The sequence below is a fragment of the Balaenoptera physalus genome, assembly GCF_965194825.1.
Source record: "Balaenoptera physalus genome assembly, chromosome: X".
Lineage (NCBI taxonomy): Eukaryota > Metazoa > Chordata > Mammalia > Artiodactyla > Balaenopteridae > Balaenoptera > Balaenoptera physalus.
Window position 1 is genome coordinate 16,169,288 of NC_138903.1, and position 15,411 is coordinate 16,184,698.

Below are 15,411 nucleotides of genomic sequence, written 5' to 3' on the forward strand. Positions count from 1 at the left end.
CAAATTTCCTGATCTACATTTGACTACCAGCATGGAAGTAAAAAATAAGACAACTTCCTGATAATAATAGCTCTGATATAAATTACAATCTAGATCATCTTGAGGTAATGAAGACTGCAGCACAGTGATTCTGAAAATGTGAACTCTAGAAATAACTAAAGGACTTTTTATAGAGTAATAGCAAATTCTACTCATATGTCTCAAATATAAACTTACTCAAGACATGTTTTTACCATTTCATCCCATTACTGTGAAGGCGTTTGTTTTTCACAGGGATCTAAAGGTGTTTAGAAGTGTGGTAGAGCAGAAATAAAGCAATACTTTGTGGAAAGAAAAACTCTGAGAACCAGCATTGTTTCTCAACTGACTATCAGATCCCCATCCAGGGTGTTAAGAATATGGTAGCAGAACAAAGCAGAAACCAGTCATCAGTGCAATGACTGATATGCATTGTTGTAATTATCTATATTTTCTACAAATTCTTGCTGTCCTTTCTCTCACTTAGTCTTCATGATATATTATGCTAGAAGAGAAGCTCAGAAAGCAGTATACTTTGCCTGGACACGTCAATTCACTGGGCCAGTCACACTGCCAACACTCTGAAAGGCTTGATAGCAGTATTAAAGGTACTGTTAATTCATACAAAGTTTAATTCTCATCAACCATGAGGTTTTTTCTATACTCTTGTCTAATTTCCTCACTATAAAAATATTGGGTCCGGCAGTTCCCTCCCTAGGGGAATCTGTGTTACTAGCCTCTTATATATCCTTCAAAGGATATAACAGTTCCACTTACACACTGCTAATAAATGTTTAACAGCCAACTTTCCAGAAAATACAAACAAACAAAAAGCCTGACTGGTAGTGTTTGCAGATTTCTGTGGTGTAAGTACTAGCACCGTGGCTGACTGCAAGGTGCCAAGGTAAAGTCACCAACCACAAAGTTGGGAAGAAATGTGTACCACTGGCTCTCCCAAGCCGATGTGAGCCAACTTCAGAATACCACTGTTACCTGAAAGTATGCATTTATATGTGCATGTACACATATTATATATGGTATTAAGCATGTCATATGTAACACTGTATACCCTTTTAGAGATTTTTCCACTAAAAAAAAAAATACTGGGTTTAATTCTTCTTCCAGATAATGTAAAGCAAGCACGACCATAGTGCTGAAAGGTATGCAGCAGAATGTCAAGGAACACAGGCTCTGGAGCTGAACCTGCCGTCTTTCAGTCTGACTCTGCCTCTTACTAGCTATGTGACCCTGAGCAAGTCATTTCACTTTCTCAGCCTCAGTTCCTTCATCTATAAAATGAGGAAAGTAATACATATGGTATAAGGTATTTTGAGAACTAAGTGAAGTAGTATACATGCAAGTAACTCAATAAATGGTTTATGTTATTATTCTAAAACTAAATGTCATAGTTGTGCCTAAACTTAAGAATACTGGATAGCTTTATTAAAAGTGAAAACTGAGATCTGTGGCTCCAAAATTTAACTGACCAGGTTATCTCAGTGACCTCCTAAGCACTAACCTGACAATCAAGAGACCCAAGGTTCTAACTGAAGCTCTACCACCATACGATCTTGGAGAGCATTACAAAAGAAGAACAAAACAACACATGAATGGGGGAAAAAAATCTAACTAGGATGTCATTAAGGAGCCACCATACCAGGAAGAAAGGAGTATAAGTTGAAAATAATGACTGAGAAATCAAAACCATTTCACAATTATACCTCAAAGAACTTAATTAAGACTCTTCCACAAACCAGTTACATTTGTAAAATTTTTCAATGACATTGGAAAATACTTTATCCAACACAATTTTTTTTTTTTATAAGGTATGGCCCAGAATGACCAGTGCTAATACAATATTTTTTCAGTATTTTTTTTTTAAATTCACGTTCTTTTATTTATTTATTTACTTATTTATGACTGTGTTGAGTCTTCGTTTCTGTGCGAGGGCTTTCTCTAGTTGCGGCAAGTGGGGACCACTCTTCATCGCGGTGCGCAGGCCTCCCACCATCGCGGCCTCTCTCGTTGCGGAGCACAGGCTCCAGACGCGCAGGCTCAGTAATTGTGGCTCACGGGCCCAGCTGCCCCGTGGCATGTGGGATCTTCCCAGACCAGGGCTCGAACCCGTGTCCCCTGCATTGGCAGGCAGATTCTCAACCACTGCGCCACCAGGGAAGCCCCCCAACACAATTTTTAAAATAGTCTATTACCATTTGTGTCTTAATGGGCTATAATTGGAACTAGCAAATCCTTTATACCAGTGCTCCACAATACGATTATTTTCTATTGCACTGCTAGTTAATTTAACCTTTGGAGCCTTAATTTTTTTCTTTATTCACAAGGCAAAAATTTTTAGTCCACAGAACCGTTCAGCTTGGTTGCCCATATGATGAGAGCCTGCCAATAACATGGGGGAAACACACATAGCAAAAGGCTTTACTAATTTAGATTTGATACATCTACAGTATCACAGCTGGAATTGCTGACCAGGAGCCAAAATAGTCAAAGTCACAGACAAGCATGAAGTTCCCGTCTGCCTCTGCATCTTATCCTCACTGACAGATTTGGTGGGGGGGCGGGGGGCGGATTTACCCTCTCTCAGAAAGGAGCCCTGGGAACTGATAGGCCTGTTCGTGAGACAGATGTACATACATAACCTTGTGATCTGACTGTTACCTGCACATGTCTATTGTCCTTCTTGTTTGATTTGTACTCTATTCTAGTCCATACATTAACCCAAACACCTTTCAGCAAACTGAACATAATCTATGAGGCCCCCCAGTCTTCTCCAGAGTAAATCAGAATCATAATGTCTTCTACCAGTGCTGGGTTTGGGTTCAGAGGCTATGTAAAGAAAATGGGCAAAACATCTAGAGCTTGAAGCTTCTCAGCTGAATGATCAGCACCCAATACCTCATAGCATTTATCACAACTGTAACTGGGCATTTGTTTAATGTCTACTTAAGCTCAAAGACAGCAAGAATCATATCTGTCTTATTCATCAATGGATTCCCATAGAAGGTCACCAGTATGTGTCAGGCACTGTACTAGGTACTGCAGATGCAGCAGTTAATAAAACAGACAAAAATCCTGGTTCTCTTGGAGCTTACCTTCCAGCAGTCACTCACTGATTTCTAAAATGAGATGTTAGAGTCAGGGCCCTGAGAAATATCTGCAGATGTCTGTCAATTTGATTAAGTAATATCGTTTTTCATCAGAATTTCTCAAACAGAGAGTTTGAGAATTTTGAAAAGTTACTAGTTTCAACCTTTAAGCATATATTTTTTCAAATTTATTTTCATGAAATTTCCAGAGTAGGAAAATCTATAGAGACAGAAAGTAGATAAGTGGTTGCCTAGGGAGAGGCACTGGGAGGAAATGGGGAGTGGCTGCTAGTTGGGTACAGGATCTCTTTTTAGGGTGATGAAAATGTTCTAAAATTGATTATGGTGATGGTTACACAACTCTGGGAATGTACTACTGAGAACCACTGAATCGTATATTTGAAATGGGAGGATTGTGTGATATATGAATTATATCTCAATAAAACTGTTATATTAAAAAAATGGAAAGCAATTTGTAGGGATAAGGAAGAACATTCTAACCTAACGGCCTCCATTTCCTTTGGAGGGTTTTGTGGGTTGGAAGGAAGACCTGAGGAACAAAGTAAGGCCAATGAGAAAGAGCGCTAAGGAAACACTGAGGACACAGCTACAGTGAGAAAGAATGACTCCATGGGGATTACCTCTATAGGCAATCTTCCTGTAAGAACAGAAAGTCATGGGTGAACTACTTACTCCAAGAGTAGGGCTGGCAGGGCAGGTACAACAGAAAGACAAGGGGCAAGAGGTTTGCCTGGAAATCTCTGGTAAACACAGTAAGTTTGCTGTAGTATTTTTTTAATTCAGCCTTTTGTCTATGTATGACTTATTTTCTCATTTTCCTTAAGAGCAGGTGCAATGGGTCGGATTCTATCTCCTGCGTCTCTGATGTAGTGCTATATACATGCTGTTCACAATAAAAAAACTTAAAACATGAATTAATAACTCAGACTTCATAAATAAAGTTAACATTTACTGAACATTTACTATAAGCCTAGGCATTATATTAGGTGCTTTACACTCATTTTCTTGAATTCTAATAGTTCCATGAGGTAAGTAGTATTATCCCTGTGCTACACAGGAGAAAAAGGAGACTAAGCATGTCGAGTAATTTGCCCAAGGTCACAAGGCCAGTAAAGAATGAGGCCAAGATTCTAGAACAGGTCTGTCAGACCCCCTCAATGCCTAAGCTTTAATCCACTGGACTGTCTTTTGACCATCAAAAAAGGACTTTCACATTGACTCTAGTGTTAGAAGGGTTTTTATTAATAATCAAATTATTTTAAATTGGTAATTCATGGTAATTAATAACTATATATCTTTAATTTGGCAACATTTGCACTGAAATACAGGGTTATCTTTTAACTTAATCCCTCTCTACGTGAAACCAAGGTAAAATTTTCAAAATTAAATACTATCTTTTTGACCTTTCCTATTGCTTAGATTTTATATTTACAGGAGCTTACTATACAGAGATTATACCAAAAGCAATAAGAAAAGAGTTTATATCAACACTGAGTGAGGAAGAAAAATATGTTGTACTGAACTAATTTAAAACCTACCATTTTGCACAGGAGATGTGTCTGACTGAGGAGCTTTCTCTTGATTCTCCTTCTCTGCATCCGTTGACTCTTAAAAAAAAAAGAAAGAAAGAAAATAGTGAGAAATAACAGAAGGCCAGAGCAACAGTTTGAAAGAGTACTTATAAAAACCATAAACTAAAACTATTTTCTAGTAGAAGCCAGCTTTAATTTTGTAATTAATATCCTCATTTTCTGCATAGGACTTCACTTTCCAATATATAATGTACCTTATAATTTGCTTATTTGTTTATCGTATGTCTCACTTCACTCAAATGTAAGCCCCAAAAGATCAGGAATTTTTTAATTTATTTTGTCTCCTTTGTTCACTGCTGTATCCTCAGTGCCTAGAAAAGGACCTGGCATACAGAACACCCTTGAGCATTTGTTAAGTGAATGAACGAACAAACCAAAATGAGCTGAGCTGATCCTTACAATGTTCAGATTAATGTGCCTCAGAAATAAAGTGCATGCTTTTGAGAATTTAAAACAAAAGGGAAGCTAGAATACAATGTAATTCAATGGACTAGGCAAAGCTTTTCTCTGTGCTAGGCTGAGGAACTCAAACAGTACTGGACCTTGGGACTTCAACAAGTCTAAGATGTATTTCATCCACATTTATTACAGTATATATTTCTTAAATGACTCATTTAAAAATTAATCATAATACTATTATTATGCTGAATAATTAACCAAAATTCTTTAATATTATCAAATAAGTAGTCAGTATTCTCATTTTCCCTATTGTCCTAAATATTTTAAACGTGTCTGTTTCAATCAGGACACAAATAAAGTCCATACAGAGCAATGGCAGATACATTTCTTAAATTTCTTTTGATCTGTAGACTCCTCCTCCTCCTCCTCCTCCTTCTTTTTCCCCCTTCCCCTAGCAATTTTTTTGCCGATGATACCAGTTCAGAGGTTTCCAGTCTGGAGTGTGCTGACCACTTCCTCATGATGCTGGGTTCTTCTGGTCCTTATATTTTCTCTAAATTTGTATTGCTATTTCGAGCCACAAGAGCTTAACCAGATTCAGGTTTGGCTTTTTTGGGAGGAGGAGAGAAGATGACTTCATAGGTACTTCTCACAGGGGGTTCCTAATACACCTAGTTCTCGCTCTTTCTGTGATATGAGCCGCCATGGATGATTATTGCCTAGATCCATTAGTTCATTAGTGGCTGCAAAATGGAGGTATTCTAATTATCATCCTGTCTTTATTAGCCAGAAAACTTCTATAGAGAGAAACCTCCCCTCTTCAACCATTCAGTTACCTTGAGGTAGAGCTCACAAAGGGAAGTCACAATCAACACTTTGTTCTTTTCCTTTATTTTCTAGTTTTCAAAATAATGAATTGTACCCGTGGGACTTCCCTGGCGGTCCAGTGGTTAAGACTCTGTGCTTCCAATGTAGGGAGCATGGGTTCGATCCTGGTCGGGGAACTAAGATCCCACATGCCGTGTGGCCAAAAAATTTTTTAAATTAAAAAAAAAAAAAAAACAAGAATCGTATCCATACCATTCTCCACAGATGACAAATAAGTTTTGCTTTGTTTTTTAGTATCATTATGAACTAAGGAATTTAACCACACTTGATGTGTTTCCATCTATTGCTGTTTTACCCTTACTGAGGCTTGAATTGTCAAGTGACAAGCTTCTTAAAAAAGAATCTATGAATGATGCCAGGTGTACCATTTAAGGTAACAGATCTACTTTCTGGTTTTGACTGAGTGACTCTTCAACATACGTGAACACTCAAGAGGGATGTATGGGCTGCTCTCTATTTAAATAATTTGGCTAGTATGAAGACAGTACACATTTATATTTACTAAATAGTTCTACAGTAAGATTTTCACTGTGCCAGTCACACTGCCAAGACACTGAAAGACTTGATAGCAGTATTAAAGGTACTATTAATTCATACAAAGTTTAATTCTCATCAACCATGAGGTTTTTTCTATACTCTTGTCTAATTTCCTCACTATAAAAACATTGGGTCCGGCAGTTCCCTCCCTAGGGGAATCTGTGTTACTAGCCTCTTATATATCCTTCAAAGGATATAACAGTTCCACTTACACACTGCTAATAAATGTTTAACAGCCAACTTTCCAGAAAATACAAACAAACAAAAAGCCTGACTGGTAGTGTTTGCAGATTTCTGTGGTGTAAGTACTAGCACCGTGGCTGACTGCAAGGTGCCAAGGTAAAGTCACCAACCACAAAGTTGGGAAGAAATGTGTACCACTGGCTCTCCCAAGCCGATGTGAGCCAACTTCAGAATACCACTGTTACCTGAAAGTATGCATTTATATGTCATGTACACATATTATATATGGTATTAAGCATGTCATATGTAACACTGTATACCCTTTTAGAGATTTTTCCACTAAAAAAAAAAATACTGGGTTTAATTCTTCTTCCAGATAATGTAAAGCAAGCACGACCATAGTGCTGAAAGGTATGCAGCAGAATGTCAAGGAACACAGGCTCTGGAGCTGAACCTGCCGTCTTTCAGTCTGACTCTGCCTCTTACTAGCTATGTGACCCTGAGCAAGTCATTTCACTTTCTCAGCCTCAGTTCCTTCATCTATAAAATGAGGAAAGTAATACATATGGTATAAGGTATTTTGAGAACTAAGTGAAGTAGTATACATGCAAGTAACTCAATAAATGGTTTATGTTATTATTCTAAAACTAAATGTCATAGTTGTGCCTAAACTTAAGAATACTGGATAGCTTTATTAAAAGTGAAAACTGAGATCTGTGGCTCCAAAATTTAACTGACCAGGTTATCTCAGTGACCTCCTAAGCACTAACCTGACAATCAAGAGACCCAAGGTTCTAACTGAAGCTCTACCACCATACGATCTTGGAGAGCATTACAAAAGAAGAACAAAACAACACATGAATGGGGGAAAAAAATCTAACTAGGATGTCATTAAGGAGCCACCATACCAGGAAGAAAGGAGTATAAGTTGAAAATAATGACTGAGAAATCAAAACCATTTCACAATTATACCTCAAAGAACTTAATTAAGACTCTTCCACAAACCAGTTACATTTGTAAAATTTTTCAATGACATTGGAAAATACTTTATCCAACACAATTTTTTTTTTTTATAAGGTATGGCCCAGAATGACCAGTGCTAATACAATATTTTTTCAGTATTTTTTTTTTAAATTCACGTTCTTTTATTTATTTATTTACTTATTTATGACTGTGTTGAGTCTTCGTTTCTGTGCGAGGGCTTTCTCTAGTTGCGGCAAGTGGGGACCACTCTTCATCGCGGTGCGCAGGCCTCCCACCATCGCGGCCTCTCTCGTTGCGGAGCACAGGCTCCAGACGCGCAGGCTCAGTAATTGTGGCTCACGGGCCCAGCTGCCCCGTGGCATGTGGGATCTTCCCAGACCAGGGCTCGAACCCGTGTCCCCTGCATTGGCAGGCAGATTCTCAACCACTGCGCCACCAGGGAAGCCCCCCAACACAATTTTTAAAATAGTCTATTACCATTTGTGTCTTAATGGGCTATAATTGGAACTAGCAAATCCTTTATACCAGTGCTCCACAATACGATTATTTTCTATTGCACTGCTAGTTAATTTAACCTTTGGAGCCTTAATTTTTTTCTTTATTCACAAGGCAAAAATTTTTAGTCCACAGAACCGTTCAGCTTGGTTGCCCATATGATGAGAGCCTGCCAATAACATGGGGGAAACACACATAGCAAAAGGCTTTACTAATTTAGATTTGATACATCTACAGTATCACAGCTGGAATTGCTGACCAGGAGCCAAAATAGTCAAAGTCACAGACAAGCATGAAGTTCCCGTCTGCCTCTGCATCTTATCCTCACTGACAGATTTGGTGGGGGGGCGGGGGGCGGATTTACCCGCTCTCGGAAAGGAGCCCTGGGAACTGATAGGCCTGTTCGTGAGACAGATGTACATACATAACTTTGTGATCTGACTGTTACCTGCACATGTCTATTGTCCTTCTTGTTTGATTTGTACTCTATTCTAGTCCATACATTAACCCAAACACCTTTCAGCAAACTGAACATAATCTATGAGGCCCCCCAGTCTTCTCCGGAGTAAATCAGAATCATAATGTCTTCTACCAGTGCTGGGTTTGGGTTCAGAGGCTATGTAAAGAAAATGGGCAAAACATCTAGAGCTTGAAGCTTCTCAGCTGAATGATCAGCACCCAATACCTCATAGCATTTATCACAACTGTAACTGGGCATTTGTTTAATGTCTACTTAAGCTCAAAGACAGCAAGAATCATATCTGTCTTATTCATCAATGGATTCCCATAGAAGGTCACCAGTATGTGTCAGGCACTGTACTAGGTACTGCAGATGCAGCAGTTAATAAAACAGACAAAAATCCTGGCTCTCTTGGAGCTTACCTTCCAGCAGTCACTCACTGATTTCTAAAATGAGATGTTAGAGTCAGGGCCCTGAGAAATATCTGCAGATGTCTGTCAATTTGATTAAGTAATATCGTTTTTCATCAGAATTTCTCAAACAGAGAGTTTGAGAATTTTGAAAAGTTACTAGTTTCAACCTTTAAGCATATATTTTTTCAAATTTATTTTCATGAAATTTCCAGAGTAGGAAAATCTATAGAGACAGAAAGTAGATAAGTGGTTGCCTAGGGAGAGGCACTGGGAGGAAATGGGGAGTGGCTGCTAGTTGGGTACAGGATCTCTTTTTAGGGTGATGAAAATGTTCTAAAATTGATTATGGTGATGGTTACACAACTCTGGGAATGTACTACTGAGAACCACTGAATCGTATATTTGAAATGGGTGGATTGTGTGATATATGAATTATATCTCAATAAAACTGTTATATTAAAAAAATGGAAAGCAATTTGTAGGGATAAGGAAGAACATTCTAACCTAACGGCCTCCATTTCCTTTGGAGGGTTTTGTGGGTTGGAAGGAAGACCTGAGGAACAAAGTAAGGCCAATGAGAAAGAGCGCTAAGGAAACACTGAGGACACAGCTACAGTGAGAAAGAATGACTCCATGGGGATTACCTCTATAGGCAATCTTCCTGTAGGAACAGAAAGTCATGGGTGAACTACTTACTCCAAGAGTAGGGCTGGCAGGGCAGGTACAACAGAAAGACAAGGGGCAAGAGGTTTGCCTGGAAATCTCTGGTAAACACAGTAAGTTTGCTGTAGTATTTTTTTAATTCAGCCTTTTGTCTATGTATGACTTATTTTCTCATTTTCCTTAAGAGCAGGTGCAATGGGTCGGATTCTATCTCCTGCGTCTCTGATGTAGTGCTATATACATGCTGTTCACAATAAAAAAACTTAAAACATGAATTAATAACTCAGACTTCATAAATAAAGTTAACATTTACTGAACATTTACTATAAGCCTAGGCATTATATTAGGTGCTTTACACTCATTTTCTTGAATTCTAATAGTTCCATGAGGTAAGTAGTATTATCCCTGTGCTACACAGGAGAAAAAGGAGACTAAGCATGTCGAGTAATTTGCCCAAGGTCACAAGGCCAGTAAAGAATGAGGCCAAGATTCTAGAACAGGTCTGTCAGACCCCCTCAATGCCTAAGCTTTAATCCACTGGACTGTCTTTTGACCATCAAAAAAGGACTTTCACATTGACTCTAGTGTTAGAAGGGTTTTTATTAATAATCAAATTATTTTAAATTGGTAATTCATGGTAATTAATAACTATATATCTTTAATTTGGCAACATTTGCACTGAAATACAGGGTTATCTTTTAACTTAATCCCTCTCTACGTGAAACCAAGGTAAAATTTTCAAAATTAAATACTATCTTTTTGACCTTTCCTATTGCTTAGATTTTATATTTACAGGAGCTTACTATACAGAGATTATACCAAAAGCAATAAGAAAAGAGTTTATATCAACACTGAGTGAGGAAGAAAAATATGTTGTACTGAACTAATTTAAAACCTACCATTTTGCACAGGAGATGTGTCTGACTGAGGAGCTTTCTCTTGATTCTCCTTCTCTGCATCCGTTGACTCTTAAAAAAAAAAGAAAGAAAGAAAATAGTGAGAAATAACAGAAGGCCAGAGCAACAGTTTGAAAGAGTACTTATAAAAACCATAAACTAAAACTATTTTCTAGTAGAAGCCAGCTTTAATTTTGTAATTAATATCCTCATTTTCTGCATAGGACTTCACTTTCCAATATATAATGTACCTTATAATTTGCTTATTTGTTTATCGTATGTCTCACTTCACTCAAATGTAAGCCCCAAAAGATCAGGAATTTTTAAATTTATTTTGTCTCCTTTGTTCACTGCTGTATCCTCAGTGCCTAGAAAAGGACCTGGCATACAGAACACCCTTGAGCATTTGTTAAGTGAATGAACGAACAAACCAAAATGAGCTGAGCTGATCCTTACAATGTTCAGATTAATGTGCCTCAGAAATAAAGTGCATGCTTTTGAGAATTTAAAACAAAAGGGAAGCTAGAATACAATGTAATTCAATGGACTAGGCAAAGCTTTTCTCTGTGCTAGGCTGAGGAACTCAAACAGTACTGGACCTTGGGACTTCAACAAGTCTAAGATGTATTTCATCCACATTTATTACAGTATATATTTCTTAAATGACTCATTTAAAAATTAATCATAATACTATTATTATGCTGAATAATTAACCAAAATTCTTTAATATTATCAAATAAGTAGTCAGTATTCTCATTTTCCCTATTGTCCTAAATATTTTAAACGTGTCTGTTTCAATCAGGACACAAATAAAGTCCATACAGAGCAATGGCAGATACATTTCTTAAATTTCTTTTGATCTGTAGACTCCTCCTCCTCCTCCTCCTCCTTCTTTTTCCCCCTTCCCCTAGCAATTTTTTTGCCGATGATACCAGTTCAGAGGTTTCCAGTCTGGAGTGTGCTGACCACTTCCTCATGATGCTGGGTTCTTCTGGTCCTTATATTTTCTCTAAATTTGTATTGCTATTTCGAGCCACAAGAGCTTAACCAGATTCAGGTTTGGCTTTTTTGGGAGGAGGAGAGAAGATGACTTCATAGGTACTTCTCACAGGGGGTTCCTAATACACCTAGTTCTCGCTCTTTCTGTGATATGAGCCGCCATGGATGATTATTGCCTAGATCCATTAGTTCATTAGTGGCTGCAAAATGGAGGTATTCTAATTATCATCCTGTCTTTATTAGCCAGAAAACTTCTATAGAGAGAAACCTCCCCTCTTCAACCATTCAGTTACCTTGAGGTAGAGCTCACAAAGGGAAGTCACAATCAACACTTTGTTCTTTTCCTTTATTTTCTAGTTTTCAAAATAATGAATTGTACCCGTGGGACTTCCCTGGCGGTCCAGTGGTTAAGACTCTGTGCTTCCAATGTAGGGAGCATGGGTTCGATCCTGGTCGGGGAACTAAGATCCCACATGCCGTGTGGCCAAAAAATTTTTTAAATTAAAAAAAAAAAAAAAAACAAGAATCGTATCCATACCATTCTCCACAGATGACAAATAAGTTTTGCTTTGTTTTTTAGTATCATTATGAACTAAGGAATTTAACCACACTTGATGTGTTTCCATCTATTGCTGTTTTACCCTTACTGAGGCTTGAATTGTCAAGTGACAAGCTTCTTAAAAAAGAATCTATGAATGATGCCAGGTGTACCATTTAAGGTAACGGATCTACTTTCTGGTTTTGACTGAGTGACTCTTCAACATACGTGAACACTCAAGAGGGATGTATGGGCTGCTCTCTATTTAAATAATTTGGCTAGTATGAAGACAGTACACATTTATATTTACTAAATAGTTCTACAGTAAGATTTTCACTGTGCCAGTCACACTGCCAAGACACTGAAAGACTTGATAGCAGTATTAAAGGTACTATTAATTCATACAAAGTTTAATTCTCATCAACCATGAGGTTTTTTCTATACTCTTGTCTAATTTCCTCACTATAAAAACATTGGGTCCGGCAGTTCCCTCCCTAGGGGAATCTGTGTTACTAGCCTCTTATATATCCTTCAAAGGATATAACAGTTCCACTTACACACTGCTAATAAATGTTTAACAGCCAACTTTCCAGAAAATACAAACAAACAAAAAGCCTGACTGGTAGTGTTTGCAGATTTCTGTGGTGTAAGTACTAGCACCGTGGCTGACTGCAAGGTGCCAAGGTAAAGTCACCAACCACAAAGTTGGGAAGAAATGTGTACCACTGGCTCTCCCAAGCCGATGTGAGCCAACTTCAGAATACCACTGTTACCTGAAAGTATGCATTTATATGTCATGTACACATATTATATATGGTATTAAGCATGTCATATGTAACACTGTATACCCTTTTAGAGATTTTTCCACTAAAAAAAAAAATACTGGGTTTAATTCTTCTTCCAGATAATGTAAAGCAAGCACGACCATAGTGCTGAAAGGTATGCAGCAGAATGTCAAGGAACACAGGCTCTGGAGCTGAACCTGCCGTCTTTCAGTCTGACTCTGCCTCTTACTAGCTATGTGACCCTGAGCAAGTCATTTCACTTTCTCAGTCTCAGTTCCTTCATCTATAAAATGAGGAAAGTAATACATATGGTATAAGGTATTTTGAGAACTAAGTGAAGTAGTATACATGCAAGTAACTCAATAAATGGTTTATGTTATTATTCTAAAACTAAATGTCATAGTTGTGCCTAAACTTAAGAATACTGGATAGCTTTATTAAAAGTGAAAACTGAGATCTGTGGCTCCAAAATTTAACTGACCAGGTTATCTCAGTGACCTCCTAAGCACTAACCTGACAATCAAGAGACCCAAGGTTCTAACTGAAGCTCTACCACCATACGATCTTGGAGAGCATTACAAAAGAAGAACAAAACAACACATGAATGGGGGAAAAAAATCTAACTAGGATGTCATTAAGGAGCCACCATACCAGGAAGAAAGGAGTATAAGTTGAAAATAATGACTGAGAAATCAAAACCATTTCACAATTATACCTCAAAGAACTTAATTAAGACTCTTCCACAAACCAGTTACATTTGTAAAATTTTTCAATGACATTGGAAAATACTTTATCCAACACAATTTTTTTTTTTTATAAGGTATGGCCCAGAATGACCAGTGCTAATACAATATTTTTTCAGTATTTTTTTTTAAAATTCACGTTCTTTTATTTATTTATTTACTTATTTATGACTGTGTTGAGTCTTCGTTTCTGTGCGAGGGCTTTCTCTAGTTGCGGCAAGTGGGGACCACTCTTCATCGCGGTGCGCAGGCCTCCCACCATCGCGGCCTCTCTCGTTGCGGAGCACAGGCTCCAGACGCGCAGGCTCAGTAATTGTGGCTCACGGGCCCAGCTGCCCCGTGGCATGTGGGATCTTCCCAGACCAGGGCTCGAACCCGTGTCCCCTGCATTGGCAGGCAGATTCTCAACCACTGCGCCACCAGGGAAGCCCCCCAACACAATTTTTAAAATAGTCTATTACCATTTGTGTCTTAATGGGCTATAATTGGAACTAGCAAATCCTTTATACCAGTGCTCCACAATACGATTATTTTCTATTGCACTGCTAGTTAATTTAACCTTTGGAGCCTTAATTTTTTTCTTTATTCACAAGGCAAAAATTTTTAGTCCACAGAACCGTTCAGCTTGGTTGCCCATATGATGAGAGCCTGCCAATAACATGGGGGAAACACACATAGCAAAAGGCTTTACTAATTTAGATTTGATACATCTACAGTATCACAGCTGGAATTGCTGACCAGGAGCCAAAATAGTCAAAGTCACAGACAAGCATGAAGTTCCCGTCTGCCTCTGCATCTTATCCTCACTGACAGATTTGGTGGGGGGGCGGGGGGCGGATTTACCCTCTCTCGGAAAGGAGCCCTGGGAACTGATAGGCCTGTTCGTGAGACAGATGTACATACATAACTTTGTGATCTGACTGTTACCTGCACATGTCTATTGTCCTTCTTGTTTGATTTGTACTCTATTCTAGTCCATACATTAACCCAAACACCTTTCAGCAAACTGAACATAATCTATGAGGCCCCCCAGTCTTCTCCAGAGTAAATCAGAATCATAATGTCTTCTACCAGTGCTGGGTTTGGGTTCAGAGGCTATGTAAAGAAAATGGGCAAAACATCTAGAGCTTGAAGCTTCTCAGCTGAATGATCAGCACCCAATACCTCATAGCATTTATCACAACTGTAACTGGGCATTTGTTTAATGTCTACTTAAGCTCAAAGACAGCAAGAATCATATCTGTCTTATTCATCAATGGATTCCCATAGAAGGTCACCAGTATGTGTCAGGCACTGTACTAGGTACTGCAGATGCAGCAGTTAATAAAACAGACAAAAATCCTGGCTCTCTTGGAGCTTACCTTCCAGCAGTCACTCACTGATTTCTAAAATGAGATGTTAGAGTCAGGGCCCTGAGAAATATCTGCAGATGTCTGTCAATTTGATTAAGTAATATCGTTTTTCATCAGAATTTCTCAAACAGAGAGTTTGAGAATTTTGAAAAGTTACTAGTTTCAACCTTTAAGCATATATTTTTTCAAATTTATTTTCATGAAATTTCCAGAGTAGGAAAATCTATAGAGACAGAAAGTAGATAAGTGGTTGCCTAGGGAGAGGCACTGGGAGGAAATGGGGAGTGGCTGCTAGTTGGGTACAGGATCTCTTTTTAGGGTGATGAAAATGTTCTAAAATT

At 38.2% G+C, this 15,411-nt stretch overlaps 1 protein-coding gene across 2 annotated transcripts in view; it reads right to left on the minus strand.

Annotated features, from left to right (window-relative positions):
• SCML2 (Scm polycomb group protein like 2) overlaps positions 1-15,411 on the minus strand; it is a 105,248-nt gene that overhangs the window by 74,488 nt on the left and 15,349 nt on the right. For both annotated transcript variants that reach the window (XM_082447012.1, XM_082447011.1), the window contains exons 4-5: positions 10,657-10,725; positions 4,682-4,750 (exon numbers count right to left, since the gene is read on the minus strand). In XM_082447012.1, coding sequence (XP_082303138.1) covers positions 4,682-4,750; positions 10,657-10,725 — 138 coding nt within the window. The remainder of the gene's footprint in view (positions 1-4,681; positions 4,751-10,656; positions 10,726-15,411) is intronic.